At 48.8% G+C, this 15,104-nt stretch overlaps 3 protein-coding genes and 1 non-coding gene across 6 annotated transcripts; 1 reads left to right on the top strand and 3 right to left on the bottom strand.

The window, feature by feature from the left end:
* Window positions 1-1,337: 1,337 nt before the first annotated feature.
* On the bottom strand, window positions 1,338-1,411 carry TRNAN-GUU. Its single transcript has one exon. It is a non-coding gene; the product is annotated as a tRNA-Asn (tRNA).
* Window positions 1,412-1,461: 50 nt separating this feature from the next.
* Window positions 1,462-5,102, bottom strand: LOC100825913 (chaperone protein ClpB1). The gene is made up of 5 exons (XM_003568034.4): window positions 3,694-5,102; window positions 2,789-3,593; window positions 2,420-2,699; window positions 2,124-2,321; window positions 1,462-2,021 (listed from the first exon to the last, which is right to left on the bottom strand). The coding sequence occupies exons 1-5, from the start codon at window positions 4,847-4,849 to the stop codon at window positions 1,722-1,724; spliced, it is 2,739 nt and encodes a 912-aa protein (XP_003568082.1). The 5' UTR covers window positions 4,850-5,102; the 3' UTR covers window positions 1,462-1,721.
* A 3,840-nt stretch (window positions 5,103-8,942) lies between these two features.
* Window positions 8,943-12,940, top strand: LOC100825410 (probable transcriptional regulatory protein At2g25830). 2 transcript variants are annotated; one of them, XM_003568032.4, is made up of 7 exons: window positions 8,943-9,211; window positions 9,311-9,426; window positions 9,724-9,785; window positions 10,175-10,331; window positions 10,547-10,824; window positions 11,745-11,865; window positions 12,421-12,940. In XM_003568032.4, exons 1-7 carry the CDS (start codon window positions 9,115-9,117, stop codon window positions 12,511-12,513), a joined length of 924 nt encoding a protein of 307 aa, XP_003568080.1. In that variant the 5' UTR covers window positions 8,943-9,114; the 3' UTR covers window positions 12,514-12,940. The 2 variants fall into 2 exon arrangements, with proteins under 2 accessions (XP_003568080.1, XP_024314452.1); XM_024458684.1 differs by lacking the exon at window positions 8,943-9,211 and having other exon boundaries at window positions 9,339-9,426; window positions 9,724-9,803.
* Window positions 12,920-14,616, bottom strand: LOC100825103 (lecithin-cholesterol acyltransferase-like 1). 2 transcript variants are annotated; one of them, XM_010232850.3, is made up of 2 exons: window positions 13,990-14,616; window positions 12,920-13,927 (listed from the first exon to the last, which is right to left on the bottom strand). In XM_010232850.3, the coding sequence occupies exons 1-2, from the start codon at window positions 14,388-14,390 to the stop codon at window positions 12,991-12,993; spliced, it is 1,338 nt and encodes a 445-aa protein (XP_010231152.1). In that variant the 5' UTR covers window positions 14,391-14,616; the 3' UTR covers window positions 12,920-12,990. The 2 variants fall into 2 exon arrangements, with proteins under 2 accessions (XP_010231152.1, XP_003568079.1); XM_003568031.4 differs by having other exon boundaries at window positions 12,920-13,915; window positions 13,990-14,608.
* Window positions 14,617-15,104: the final 488 nt, after the last annotated feature.

Raw genomic sequence — 15,104 nt, 5'->3', positions numbered from 1 at the left:
TTACTTGCACAGTATCACTGATTAAACGACTCTACCTTGATGATCAGATTGGTGCACAAGCGGTTTACGTGTGGAGGAACCAAGAGTATTTGGAAAAATCAGAGGAAACTTTAAAGCACATTAGATATGATGTTCTGCTTAATGCGGTACTGATTTACATCTTCGCTCATTTGCTTCAATCCATCTGCTAATCTCATGTGTCACGTTTCACAGGGCATTGGCCTAATCCTATGGCGCTTCATTAACAACTGGGGCCATGTGCGTCTCTAATTTTTCACACAAATTACTACTCCATCCGATCCTAAATTGTTGTCGAAATATTAAATGTATCTAGACGCTTTTTAAGAGTAGATACATCCACATTTGGACAAATTTGAGACAAGAATTTAGAATCGGAAGGAGTAGGCAACAAAACAAAATAATTATCTTATCAGTTCCCTTTGATAATCACAGTTAGGTGGCTTGCTTAGGGGCGCGGCTGTGGAATGGTTTGTGGGTCCAAACTGGGATCGGCATCATTTTGCAGATGATGGAACGGTGGTGTTCATGGATAGGGCGCCCTTTGCTCAGCTAATGAACAACATAAGACCACAGTAATGGCCTGTAAATATATAGAACAAGGACCTATATGACATCCGACATGCAAACTGTCAACTGAGCTATCTCCAGGCTAGACCTCAACTATGATCAGGAACAGGTGGAGCTTGTTGTCCTTTTTAGATCAAGTGTAGGTATTAAAGATGTGACAAAAAAAATTTAACTACACAGTCACCTAAAATTGTGTATACCTTGCACAATATCGCATGGTCCTGGTCCATGTCTTAAAATCCATATGAGATGCTTCTACAGGGCTTGCTTGGTTGTTTGTCAGTAACTCATCAGTATACTTATGGCCTGATGGTCATGAATTTTCGTTCATGGATAATTCGTTGTTCATATGGATTACTATTGGTCTATCTTTTCGTGTAAATCAATTCTCAAAAGAACAGTTAAAATGTGCTACCAAAGAAGATGCTTAACATTTAACATTTTGCTCAGTTTGTTGTACGCTCGGCTGCTTCTTTCCATTCAAAAACATGGTGTCTTCATACTGTAGTTCATCAACTGTTGTCGGCCTGAGCTTGTTCTGAAGTGAGATTCTTTGGGCATGACAGCATCTGCAGAGTCTGATTCGGTTTTTCTTCAGCCCGAGACTTTGGCATATTTGGTTTGACTTCTTTGCTTTCCAGAATTAATGTCCCCCATCCTCACAAACAGCTTATGAGTTATGACAGCTGACAGATCTTGTGCCTATATTTTGTACCCGAGGGAGGAAAAATGAAAAAAAAATATAAACTCGCTAGAAGGAGGGCTTGAACCTCCGACCTTGTGGTTAACAGCCACACGCTCTGGCCAACTGAGCTATTCCAGCTTTGACGACTAGTTTCGTTTTGCAAATTCAAGAAGGAAATCATTCCAAGGTAAAGATCCAAAATCAATCGAAGGTAAATTCGATATTGTATTTCTTCCGTTGAACCCATCTCACGAACTTACACTTCGAAACCACAAAAGGATATCCAGAGCTGACTCGGTCCCAAACAACAACCAACCAACAAACCTACGAAAGTACAAGAAGATCGCCATTTTTCTGGCCTCACTGGAAATCACGCATCGACACGACAGGGCACGCACGCCCGGCGCTTCTCTGCCGGACACGACCGAGCCTTTTTTCTTTTTTTGCTTCAGACGTCTTCGTCCATGCCGTCCTCCTCCATGATCCTCATCTTCTTGACGGCCTGCGCGGCCTCGCCGCCGCCGACGGCGCCGTTGGGCACCTGGATGAGGATGTCCGACCTCTGTCCCGTCTCGGCGTTCACCAGCCCGCCGCTCCGGTCCACCCTGTAGGCCAGCTCGTCCTTGTTGGCCGACGCGTCGATGTACACCGTGCAGTTCTCGTCGATCTCCTCCTGGATCAGCATCTTGGACAGCTGCGTCACCACCCTCTTCTCGATCCACCTCCTGATCGGCCTCGCCCCATACACCTGATGATCACAGTCGAAATCAATGTCAGAGTTGGTACAACTTGATACTCCTACATGGGGAATTTTGTGGAAGACAATGGTGGATGGATGGGGGTCACGTACTGGGTCGTAAGCCAGGGACAAGATGACGTCCAGCGCGGCGTCGGTGACGGCCAAGGCGATGCCCCTCTCGGCGAGGCGGACGGCCACGTCCTTCATCTGAAGACGGGCGACCTTCCTGAGCTGCTCATGGGACAGAGGGTCGAACACCACGATCTCGTCCAGCCGGTTCAGCAGCTCCGGCCGGAAGTGCCTCCTCACCTGCAAACACACAAAGCCACACGAAAATGAGCACCAAATTGCAGAGGAGGATAGGACAATAGTACATTGTGGATTCTGGAAGTGAAATTCATGCATACCTCCTGCATGACGAGATCGCGAGCGACCTTCATGGAGTTCTTCCCCACCATCCCGGCGAGGAGGTGCTCGGCGCCGAGGTTGGAGGTCATGATGATCACGGTGTTCCGGAAGTCCACCGTCCTGCCTTGCCCGTCGGTCAGCCGGCCGTCGTCGAGCACCTGGAGGAGCGTGTTGAACACCGCCACGTGCGCCTTCTCCACCTCGTCGAACAGGATCACGCTGTACGGCCTCCTCCTCACCTGCTCCGTCAGTTGCCCTCCTTCCTCATGCCCAACGTAGCTTCATTATTCACAAGAAGAAATCACATTCAGTCTTTGTTTACAGATAAAAAAATTGCAGCGAAGAACATTCAGAGAGCATGTGCTTACCCAGGTGGTGCTCCGATGAGGCGGGCGACGGAGTGCTGCTCCATGTACTCGGACATGTCGATGCGGACGAGCAGGTTCTCGTCGTCGAACAGCTGCTCTGCAAGGGCCTTGGCGAGCTCCGTCTTGCCGACGCCGGTCGGGCCGAGGAAGAGGAAGGACCCGGTGGGCTGCTGCGGCCTGCCGAGGCCGGCCCGCGACCTCAGCACCGCCTCGGCGACGGCGTTCACGGCCTCCGTCTGCCCGACGACCCTCGTGTGCAGCCGGTCGGCCATGCCGACGAGCCTCTCCTTGTCGTTCTGCCCGAGCCGGGTCACGGGGATGCCGGTCCACCGGCTGACCACCTCGGCGATCTGCTCGGGGCCGACGGTCTCGGTGAGCATCAGGTTCTCCCCGGTCTCCCCCTCCAGCTTGGCGATGGCGGCATCGATCTCCATGAGCGCGCCGTACTTGAGGTCGGCGACGCGGGCCAGGTCCATGCGCCGCTCGGCCTCCTGCAGCGTGAACTGCAGCTCCTCCCGCCGCTGCTTCAGCTTCCGGATCTCGTCGATCCGCTCCTTCTCCTTCCTGTACTTCATCGTCAGTGGCTGCAGCTTGTCCCGCAGGTCGTCGAGCTCTTTCCGGACCTCGACCAGCCGGGCTTTGCTGGCCTTGTCCTTCTCCTTCTCCAGCGCGTGGAGCTCCACCTCCAGCTGAATCCTCTTCCGCTCGAGGTTGTCGATCTCCTCCGGCTGGCTGTCCAGCTGCACCCTCACGTTCGCGCACGCCTCGTCTACCAGGTCGATGGCCTTGTCAGGCAGGTGCCGGCCTGCGCAGAGCAAAATCAGCAGAGAATGTGTGAGCTCAAAGCCGATGACAAGTTAATTCGGCAATAGCACAAAGAGTAATAAGACTTTAAGAGCACTTACCCATGATGTATCTTGACGAGAGCTGGGCGGCGACGACAATGGCGCGGTCCTGGATCCTGACACCGTGATGGCCTTCGTACTTCTCCTTGAGCCCTCTGAGGATGCTGATGGTGTCGGCCACGCTGGGCTCGGCGACATACACCTGCTGGAACCGCCTCTCGAACGCGGCGTCCTTCTCGACGTATTTCCGGTACTCCTCCAGCGTGGTGGCGCCGATGCACCGGAGCTGGCCCCTGGCGAGCATCGGCTTGAACAGGTTGGCGGCGTCCATGGAGCCCTCCGTCCTGCCAGCGCCGAGGACGAGGTGTATCTCGTCGATGAAGAGGATCACCTTCCCCTCGGCCTCCTCCACCTCCTTGAGCACGGCCTTGAGCCGCTCCTCGAACTCGCCGCGGTACTTGGCGCCGGCGACGAGCGCGCCCATGTCGAGCGCGATGAGGCGGACGTCGAGGAGATTGCTGGGCACGTCCCCGCGCACGATCCGCTGCGCGAGGCCCTCCACGACGGCCGTCTTGCCGACGCCGGGCTCGCCGATGAGCACCGGGTTGTTCTTGGTGCGGCGCGACAGGATGCGCACCACGCGCCGGATCTCCTCGTCGCGGCCGATGACGGGGTCGAGCTTCCCGGCCTGCTCCACGAGGTCGCGGCCGTACGTCTTGAGCGCCTGGAAGTTGGTGTCGCCGGACGCGGACTCGACCTTGCGGCTGTCCCCGCCGCGGAGCTTCTCGAGCTCGGCGCGCACACGGGACGCTGACACGCCGGCCTCCTTGAGGCAGTCGGAGATCTGGGAGTCCTCGAGGAGGCCGAGCAGCAGCTGGTCGACGGCCAGGTGGGAGTCCCCGCGCTTCTTCTGCGCGGACTGCGCGCGGCGGATGGCCTTGATGAGCGCCGTGGACGCCGGCACGGAGTCCGGCGGCGGGGACTGCGAGGGAAGCTTCTTGAGCGCGCCGCTCAGCACGCGCTCGAACGAGTCCCCCGCGGCCGGGTCCCCGCCGGACGCCTGCGCGATCGCCTGCCGCAGGATCCCGGACTTGTCCCCCGCCAGGGACGCCGCCAGGTGCAGCGGCGTGATCTGCGCGTGCCCGGCCTCCGACGCCGCCTCGTGTGCCGCCACCAGCGCCTCGTTGGTCTTGTGCGTGAAGTTGTCGGGATTCATGGCTGCCTGCTACAGCTAGTGCTACAACTGCTGATCGTCGTGGATGTGGATTGGTGTGACTGCAAATTTGCTTGTGGAATTGCTTGGACTCTGCTTGCGTTCGAGTGTTGTGGCCTAAGGCAGGAGAGCGGCGAGCTTATGAAGGGGGGAGTGGAGAGTTCGCCGGAAATCTAGAAGGGCGTGGAAGCGGCTGGAAACGGAAGCGGCGAGACGACACGAGAGGGCCTCGAGATTTTTCGACCTTTGGATAACCAAGTGGAGTGCCTCCGATGGATGACACCTGAACTTTCACTGGGCCCAGAAAAAGGAGTAGTCCCTGACATTTGGGTCCCGTGACCCATTTCCAGAGATCTTTTCTTCTCGGCTCCACGTGTCAAACCGTTTCGGGTCACCTGGTCCAGGTGTCAGTGGGAGCGGTTGATCCGACGACTTAGGGCGGACAGACAACAGTACCAGTCTCCGCGTCCTGCTGAACTAGAAGGAGAGGCGCGCTGTCATTCCGTTCCGATGGCGTGCAACTCCCTTCCATTGACTTTCTATCAGATGTATGTAGATATTTTGTAAGCATAAATATATTCATATTTGGACAAATTTAATTTATTTTATATGGGACGAAGAACTTAATATGGGACATAGAGTATATACCCATCCTATTAAAATGTAGGTGATAAATATAAGAGCACATCATGGCACGACCAAAAGTATTCTGTGTGCCTTCATATTTTAGCAATTACATTCTGTATTATGAACACAGTAGAAACATGTTTTTAAGCATCATATGTACAGCTTGACAAATATATATAATGAAATCCAACTTCTATAGAGTTCTCAGCTCTTGCACCTAAAAAAGATACCACCCTATAGAAGCGTAAAATAAAATCAACTTAAAGCACAAAGAAATTTTAAGTACACTTGCATCTGTAGTATGCTTCTGTGATGAATCATGCTCCTTCTCAAAAGGCTTGAGGCCCTTTGTGACTAACAAAGGATCAAGATATTCACCGGAGTAAATTCTTTTGAATGCCCACACAATATGCAACTTTCAAATGATTGTAGAGATGAAATGAGCATTTATATTGGAAAATAGACTACACCGTGAACATTTCCTTCTGCATTGCCATGTCATAGCTTTTCTTGGCAAGAAATCTAAGAATAGTATGGAAGATGAGTTACATGTGAACTAACTCATGGATGGAGATCTTGCATTGAATTGTGGCACAAAATTGGCAAGCACCAACAATGCCTTACCTAAGAACCAACTACTTAGTCATTCTAAGAGGTAGAACTGTTTTAGAACGCCAACCTTGTGAATTGTCATTTTTTATAATATTCCCTCTGACAATGTTTGATCCCAGCTGCATCACGTACTGAAGGCTTCTCATTGAACGGGATAGAACTAAGATTTCAGTTTGCACAGAATGGAACCGGATATGTGCAACCGTCATATAAATTTGAAAATACATTAAACACCATATTAGTTATTACAGATGCTGTACCTGTAGCAGTTCTTGTCCCGATCAAATATTATCCTGCATTTTGCATGATGGTTTGCACATCAGCGAGATCAACATTTACCAACTTGGGAACTTGCAAAAAAAAAAAACTGAACTTCTGTAAAATATCTTTCTCTTACTGTTCAAGTTAATTCTTCTTCCTTTCGTGATAGAAGGGTTGTATTCATAACACCACTTTTGTCATGGCATCTTTAATTAGATACCATCAGAAAACATCTCGTGTTTGAGTTTTTTTTTTCTTTTCTTCTATTTGCATGAGAACCCAACAAATTATGACATGGACTGGACTATTCCTTATTAAAAAGTGGTCATCTGCGTGTATCCTAAATTCCTAATTAAAATAACCAAAATAACAATATTCTGGAGCAGATCCCAATCCTATGCAGAAGCACATACGCATTAGCTGAACAAATGTCTCAGGTGCAAGGACAATGTACCTTGCAGCAACACCGATCAATGTAACTTTGCATCTAGCCATGTGCTAAACATGATCCTGAAATTGCAAATATATTAACACATGTGGATCTAACTATGGACAAAGTGGCTAGCCGATTAAATCCCAAGAAGATGAGATTGGTTAAAATGAATGCACAAAATGCTAGGTGGGTTATACATAGTATAACAGCTCCAAGACATAAAGTGCAACATCTTGAACCTTACTCTACCCATAAATTTAAAACAAAGACTACACTGCAGTTTGTAGTGAACAGGTAGGGAAGAAAGGAATCACATTTCCCAGTCTAGAATCGAGTAATCTGCAATCGAAAAATATGTATGCTAGCCCATTCTGGTTAACTTTATGTAGCTTGTGCTCGTTATATTATGCAATGAAGAAAACTATTAGAATGTGTTGTTACTCCAATATGCTACCATATATGCATATGATAAAATGCATAACTGAAAATATTTCGTTGGACTAAAATGCACATACACGATGTTTTCCAACGATTGATGACCGAGCAAAAGGGAACAAACCAACCAATGAACTCGCTTCAATGCATAATAAACAACCATATCTCTAAACTTTAAGAAAATATATTAACACTCATAATGACCTTTTTCTATCCAAGTACTTGTCCACATAATTTTCTAAAAGTTCAAAACAGTATTTTATACAATACAACATTATGTCATATATCTTTTGTGATAAGTTAGAAACCACAACACATAATGTCAACATCTCTCATGCAGGAGATTAGTTTAGACGGCTATCAGTTTTCAGTACTGATTTACAACTGAATGTAAAAGAGTGCACCAGGTTCTTGCATACACCAATGAAGAACCTCTCTATGACTCTATCCATAGAAATAAAAACTGGAATCCTTGTGGTTTTGTATTAACAGAAGTGCTCAAGAGCTTTGCATCAAAAGGAGTACAACACCATTCTACAAAAGAGAATACATTACCAAAGAAATTTCATAGGCGTCATTAGTTAAAGATAAATGGAAAACCAATTCAAGATTTTCTATTTTCTTAGCTACACATCTGATGAAATAAAGGTCGACATTAAGTATGCTATGTCGAGTCCTTTATCAGCATACTAATGAGAACATTCTGAAGATGGGAAATTCACTTCAGACAACAGTTTCTTACTCTTCTCAGACGCAGATACCTATGCCAAATGATAATTTAACTGACCTCTCCTTAGTTTGGCAAACTCCAGGACAATCAACACTACCTTGAATTCTTGAATTCATCAGAGCCAAAGTAATTTACCACACAAAGAGATTAACTGAAATACCTGCACCGTGGACTTTGTGTGGGCATGCACCTCGATCATTTCACACTCCCAGATGAACTTGAACGCCGCATGAATCAACCATCTGGTTTAGCACTACAAAACTATTTTTTAAAATTTAGATGCAACAATATTCACCACAGTATTAACCATCTGGTTCAGCCCTCCAAATCCAAAAGATCAACGTCTCTTATAGGACAGAGCCGCACAATGGTGCTCGAAGAAGCGACCGAATCCATGACCATCGAGGTGTGTCCAAAGAACAGCAAGCATTAATGTAGCGGGAGAATAAACGGTGCCCAACATAGCACACCAGAACGACAGCCCCCACCAAGACGATTTGAATCAAATCAATTAGATCAGAGGCACGCATGCCAAACTCCATCCAGAAGAAAAGACAGAGAAGAGCCCCATGGAGGGGGCAATCGGGGATCCGGCAAACTTCGGCCGGTCCGGAAGCACGGCGAGGACCAAGCCAGGCCACCGCCCCAACGAAAGAGCACATGATGCAAATCAAAACGCACACCGAGAGGAGAAAAGCGTAAAGAACCTGCAACACGCATCATCAAATCCGGGGAGAAGACCAGCGAGGGCAACTGTGCACACGAAGAAGGACGGCCAGAACAGGGGCAGCAGCCGCCGGGGCAGTGAGGAACCGAAAGACGCCGCCGCCGACCGAAAGAAATGACGGAAGAAAGAAAACGCAGGAAGAAAGAGTAGGCAGAAGAAATCTCAGGAAGCCCACGCTGCCACACGTACTACTCGAACCGCCGCGCTTGCGAGGACACGGCGACAGGTACCAAGACTTACCGTGGTTACATAGACACGCTGACAGGCCCACCCACCCTACACCACCCACCCTACACGGAAAATCCTGGGCGGAAAAGCCCCAGGGCGCTGAGAGCGCGAGGATTCTGCCCGGGCGCAGAGATTGTAGGGATTCCTCCCACCAGCCGCAGGCGGCAGCGGCCATCCGTCGAACACCAGCCGCGCGCGCTCCGCCGCCACCATCCATGGCGTCTGCGGCGCGGGCTCTGGGCGCGCTCCTCCAGAGGGCCTCGTCGCTTTCCTCCTCCGCCTCGGCTCTCAGGAGCTCCTCCCTTCTCCACAGTAACGCACCCGTCCTCGCCTTCCCCTCTTCCGATCCAGTTCCCTTGAGCTCTCAAAAGGTTTGGGCATTTGACTGTTTTTCTCTTGGGTTGTCATCAGGGAGTGGCTCTACTCAGGAGGGGAGTTTGTACCAGTGGCACCTGGGTAGGCGGAGGATTTGGACGTTTCAGCCGCTCTGTATGGGGCGGCGCTCCTGCAAGATCGCCGGAAGGAAGGTGATCTATCCTTGGCATGTTTTTCTTTTACATTACGTCGCAGTAGTTTAGAGTTAGTGGCAACTTCACTGTGTAAACTGTGGGTGTTTCTAGCTTCTATGTAGTGGATGTAGCGAGGGGTACCAAATTTCGGTTGTTTCTAACTTAAATGTGATGCTAATTTCATGTACATTGCACTAGGATAATTGGATAAATAGTACTGTAACAAGGATTGACAGGAACAGTATTTGTCGCGTGTGAAATGTTGTTATTCTTAAACTGTTAATTATTCTTACTACAGTTGCTTCTTTGCCTCAGGATGCCCAGAATTTGAAAAAGATGAAGCGCAACAGCAAAATTGGAAAAGAAATCGTTGCCGCGTAGGTCTTGTGGACCCTGTGAGCTTGTATTGCCTACGAATATCTTTGTCATACCCTAATATTTTAGTATCTTGCAGTATCTGGTGTGTAGATTTAATTCAACACACTAGATTTTGCTAATATGTCTACTACTACTATGTCCTCATTGAGGACTTGAGGAGGATAACATTGTTTTACTTGTAGATGTATTGCTAAATGTATTACTAGTGTGTGCTGCAGCTGGTAATACCTCCACTGTACCTATAAGACGGAGCATCAATATTCTCCTTAAAAATGAGTTTTCATATTATTTTGGCCCTAAGCATCAGAGATTCAGAGTACATGTGGCCTCTTTTTTTAAAACTAATCTGGCTCCTTATACAGTTAAATATGGATATCATATCATGCAGCATCAATAAAGGCGGCCCTAATCCTTCATCCAACACAGCCTTAGCAGCAATACTGGAGAAAGTAAGGGAGCTTGATGTTCCCAAGGAAGTTGTGGAGCGTAACATGAAAAGAGCTTCAGAAAAGGGCCAGGATACTTACACGGAAAAGGTTTATGAGGTACCACTTCTCTGTCATTTGGCATGATAATTTGTCGATAGATTCTCATCTGGGCAGTATGATATAACATATCTAAGGGCAATACTATTTGTACATGTATAAAATAAATTTTCCCATGCAGCTATATGGTAGAATTTTGTTCAAGGAATTAACAAGTTTGTGGGTCACTGCTTTTTCTCTTGTAAAAGTTTTAAGTGCGTGAAGCATTTGAACAGGTCTATGGTTTTGGTGGAGTAGGTATGGTCGTTGAGGTCCTTACAGACAAAATTACAAGATCTATTGCGGATATTAGAAATGTGGTAAAGGACTGTGCAGCGAAATTGGCTGATCCTGGGTCCGTTACGTTTAGATTCAGACAAGTTCGCGTAGTGAACATAAAAGTTACAGATGCTGATAAGGACGAACTACTCTCTGTTGCTTTGGATGCTGGTGCTGATGATGTAATTGAACCAAATTTTGATTATGATGATGACTCTGAAGAAGTTACAGAAAGGTATCATACTATCTGAAAATCTTGAGTTCTGCGCTGTCCAATTAAATCCTCATCTATCTGAGTTGGTGGTCATCTTTCACTCCATTGATACCATTCCTTGTATTACTAGTGAATGAATGTAATTGCACCCATTTAATATGGTAGATATACATATCCCGACTACAACTGATTGGATTGGTGTATATTTTGGATAATTGTTATTCAGCAGAAAATTTGGGAACATAAGTGCAAAAATGCGTTTAAGCAACTTATGCAAAATAATATTAATAATTTTGTAGGAACGCATGTGCATTAGGTAGTATCTTAGATCTTACAAGTAGTGAATTGACACTTGTTAGGTGTTCTCTGCTGTTGTATCCTTCAAAAAGCACTGCATATAGAGAAGTTCTGTTTAAGCAAGTGAAATCACTGCTCCATGTCCTCAGCGTGACGAACTTCTCAGAGCATGGTTCAGGTGGTTCTCCAGATAGTTGTGAACGTGCATGTGATATCCTGTTACTTTACTCTCTACTCCCTCTGTTCTGTAAAAGCTGTCATTTTAGACGTCGACACGGCCAGCAAACACAACTTTTACCACTAATTTTGATTTTAAGACACTTGCAAACCAAGCAAAACTGCCTATTGTGAAAGTACTTTTGAAGAGTGAAGTTCAAGTATCTAATCTATATACCCCCTCCTTTTAGGTTGGCATATTGTGAAAGTACTTTGTGAAAAGGAGGAAGTATGTTTTTGTTTAAAAAAAAATCTATATATGTTTGAAAATATTGGTAGTCAAAGTTTGACCTTACCTGTATTTAAAATGGCAGTTATTATGGAACCGGAGGGATTATTTTGCTACATTTAGCCATGAATATTCCTTCAGAGAAATCGTGATTCGCATATATTATTATTCTACTCTTACAATTTCTGTCTCATGTCAGGTTTTACAAGATAGTTACTACATCAGAAAACTATCCTGTTGTGCTATCGAAGCTACAAGAGGAAGGAATAAAATTTGAAACGGATAATGGCTATGAACTGCTGCCTCTCAACCCGATTGAGGTATGTGGTTTTCCTTTTACCATAGTACTATATAGGAGTTGAAACTAATTGGATAAATGCTATTTTTACCACATGTCTCTGCCAAATCTTTGGGTATATTTTCAAGATACTGTTAGGTCTCTAGTCTGGTAGTTTATTTTCTGATCTACTGTAGTGCATACCCCAAATCTTTAGGTTGCTACTATGAACTTCCAAATGATGCAGTTGGCCATAATTGAATGTTCAACTAAACTCAGAGACTAAGTAGGAAACAAGATAAGTGCATCTTCTTGAGCTATTCCAATCTGTCAGGATCTGATAAAATCCTGACCGGACACTTCAGGTTCAACATATCTTCCAGTCAAGTTCCAGACTTCCAGTAGTGCATATCTTGCGTGAGACATGGCCAATTTACGTCTTAGATGGTTGAATAATCATGGGAAAGCAACTCATAGATCGTGACATCATGCTGTCCACATAGTGAGATTAGATTGTGGTGTATTCGATCACTCAAATAATTTCTGGAATTTGTATATGTGGGAAAAAATTATATCTGACCCGTTGCCACGTGCGCAGGTAGATGACGAGGCCATGGAACTAAACAAGGACCTTGTATCTAAGCTGCTTGAACTCGATGATGTCGATGCTGTCTACACAGACCAGAAGTGAAAGTGCCAGTTCTGAACCTACAGTCTCAACTCTCGAGACGCTGCCCAACGACCCTCTGGTTGCACCACGCGTGTGGGGTGGACGTGTTTACAAATTTGCTTCCATGTAGGACTTCAGACCAGCACTGGTGGGGTTGCATATGAAGCCTGCTTACTTCGAGCATCATCAATTTGAAATGTCCAAAATGAAAGCTGGTGATGCTGCAAAAAAAAATTCTCAGTATTTACTCTGGCCTCTCATACGCGGAGCTTCACTTTGCATTCAGCTCCCCTTGTTCACCTCACTCTGTCAATGAACTGCTAGATCCTGGGATTCGCACAGAGGGCATGAGCTGATAGAGGTGTGATACGTGATTGTAAGCAATATAAAATAACACTGACCTAGACATCGGTACTAATACTGATTCTGATAATAATTTTTTGGCGCATTTGATATTAAGTGGACAGAAACGCCGGGACCGGCCTGGTAAAATGCCAGCTACATCACCCGCGACATAAGCACGGCGCGGGGTTGTCCGAGAATTTCACCGACCAAAACCTCGAGGGCGAGAGCATCCGAGACAACGCCGAGGTGAGACATATTAGCGATCTTGACAGACTTGTACTCCTCCTGCCTGGGATCCCCACCGATCACGTCGTCAAGCGCCAGAATGCTCGCCAAGTTGACGACCCCGTCACCATCGCCGTACTCCACTTCCGGTCCCGTGCCATCACCCCGGCCATACACGAGCTTCTCCACCGTCGGCACGCCGACGCCATTGATGCAGGTCACGGGCACCAGGGGCGCCCCGAAGCGCAGCGCCACGGGGAGCGCCCGGGTCTCGTAGCGCCGCACGGCCTCCGGCGTGAACCCGGCCACGGCCGCGAGGAACTCCGCCATGTCCCGCGCCGCGTAGCTCTTTGATGGAGTCACCACCAGCGGCGTGTCGGGGCCGAACACCGTGGGCGATGGCAGCGCCGTGAACACGCTCGCGAAGCTCGTGCTCACTTGTCTCTGCTTCAGCACGTTGGCAGGCGAAGAAGCAGTGCTTCTGCTGCTGTTAGCGTTGTTGGAGGTGGCGAGGCCCTGCATGGAGAGCACGAACCCGCCGGCGCCCGTGGAAGCCAGCACCAGGTCCTTCACGAGCCGCGTGCGCCACGGTTGCGGGGTCCGGTTGAGGAACTCGAGCGCGAAGTAGCCGCCCTGGCTGTGCGACACGAGGACGACCGGCTTGTCTCCGTTCTTCCTGCTCGCGTGCTCTACTAGCGTCCTTAGCCTGCGTCGGAACCTGGAGAACTCCCTGTTGGGTTTCCCCGGCGGTGCCGCCGCGTGGCGGAAGTCGTACGGCGCGCCGAAGAGTGTCTCGCCGTCGACGTACCCTGCTCGCTCCAGCGCCTCCACTAGCCTCCCCATGCACAGTTCCCTAATAAACAAACTTACCAAAGATTAAAATCAGGCACTCCATTTAGAGGTTAATTGGATTGATTGTTCATGTACTTGTCGGCGGGGGTGTCGGAGAGGAAGCCGCGGGTGGAGCCGAAGGAGAGAGCGCGGGTGAGGACGCCCGGGGGGTTGCGGTAGTCGTCGGCGGCGTGGTCGTAGACGAGGCGGAGCTGGTCGGCGAAGCACGGGGCGTCGGGCTCCGGGGCAGTGGTGTTCTTCCATAGGCGGGACCAACGGGCGTTGTCGTTGCCGGCCGCGGCGCAGCGCGGGGACGGCGGGTCGTAGGCGTCGGTGAGGCGGGCCTCGATCTGGCTGCAGGTGTTCCCCGGCAACAGCACGACAGGGTTGTGGGCGCCGGAGGCGGCTTCTTTGGGGGTTTTGAGGCCGCCGACGAGGAAGATGGGGAAGAGGAGGAGGAGCAGGAGCGCGGGCAGCCATTGGAGCTTCGTGGCCATGGGCGAAACGCGAAAGGTGGCAACGAGCCACTGGAATGGATAGAGGGAGCAGGATCGAGTGGTTGGCACTTGGCAGAATGGAACTTCTACGTGTATATATACAATCCGGCGAGCATTGCTGAAAGTACGATTTCAGTACGACAGAGGTCCCTTCCACGTACGATTTCAGGAGACACGTCTCAAAGCCTACGGCACGGCAAAGGCTTCGCCGTGAGCCCGAAAAAGGCCTACGGCAGCCGTTGGAGCTTCGTGGCCATGGGAGAAGACACTAGTGCCAACCACTGGAATGGACAGCGGGAGCAGGATCGAGTGGTCAGCACTTGGCAGTTGGCAGAACGGAACTACTCAAGTGTACATACGGCGAGCATTGCTAGACGTAACGATTTTGGTTTGCGTCCGATTTTTCAGTACGACAGAGGCTGGACGAGGCTCCCGGACAAGACGGAACAAAAGATTGAGGCGATGCTCGCTGCCTCCACTACGATCGATGGCGATTGGTATTTGATCATAGACGGAACAAAAGGTCCCGCAGCTGGACGCTTGGTATTGCGGGTGCTCTGACGGCTTCAGGATCTCCTCCGAGATGTTGCGCTCATTGAGGACATTGAGGCACGTACGCCGCCCGTATTGGCAAGAGCCACCATGCACTCAGCAAGTCTCCTCCGCGCTGCAGTCTGATGCAAGCTGCTGCCAACGCTCTCAACTGCAGTAGAA

The sequence above is a fragment of the Brachypodium distachyon genome, chromosome 2 (genome assembly GCF_000005505.3).
Source record: "Brachypodium distachyon strain Bd21 chromosome 2, Brachypodium_distachyon_v3.0, whole genome shotgun sequence".
Classification (NCBI taxonomy): Eukaryota; Viridiplantae; Streptophyta; class Magnoliopsida; order Poales; family Poaceae; genus Brachypodium; species Brachypodium distachyon.
The sequence above is the reverse complement of the archived record's forward strand: the minus strand, read 5'-3'. Positions and strand labels throughout refer to the sequence as shown.

What these genes read in the sequence shown, in the direction of transcription:
- LOC100825913 (XM_003568034.4), bottom strand. Translation starts at nt 4,849, where the DNA reads ATGAATCCCGACAACTTCACGCACAAGACCAACGAGGCGCTGGTGGCG. An exon ending in CTCATCGGAGCACCACCTGG is followed by an intron (nt 2,700 to 2,788) that starts GTAAGCACATGC and finishes TGAATAATGAAG; the next exon opens with CTACGTTGGGCATGAGGAAG. An exon ending in TGTCCCTGGCTTACGACCCA is followed by an intron (nt 2,022 to 2,123) that starts GTACGTGACCCC and finishes TGTGATCATCAG; the next exon opens with GTGTATGGGGCGAGGCCGAT.
- LOC100825410 (XM_003568032.4), top strand. Translation starts at nt 9,115, where the DNA reads ATGGCGTCTGCGGCGCGGGCTCTGGGCGCGCTCCTCCAGAGGGCCTCG. An exon ending in GGAAAAGAAATCGTTGCCGC is followed by an intron (nt 9,786 to 10,174) that starts GTAGGTCTTGTG and finishes CATATCATGCAG; the next exon opens with CATCAATAAAGGCGGCCCTA. An exon ending in ACACGGAAAAGGTTTATGAG is followed by an intron (nt 10,332 to 10,546) that starts GTACCACTTCTC and finishes GCATTTGAACAG; the next exon opens with GTCTATGGTTTTGGTGGAGT.
- LOC100825103 (XM_010232850.3), bottom strand. Translation starts at nt 14,390, where the DNA reads ATGGCCACGAAGCTCCAATGGCTGCCCGCGCTCCTGCTCCTCCTCCTC. An exon ending in TCCGACACCCCCGCCGACAA is followed by an intron (nt 13,928 to 13,989) that starts GTACATGAACAA and finishes ATCTTTGGTAAG; the next exon opens with TTTGTTTATTAGGGAACTGT.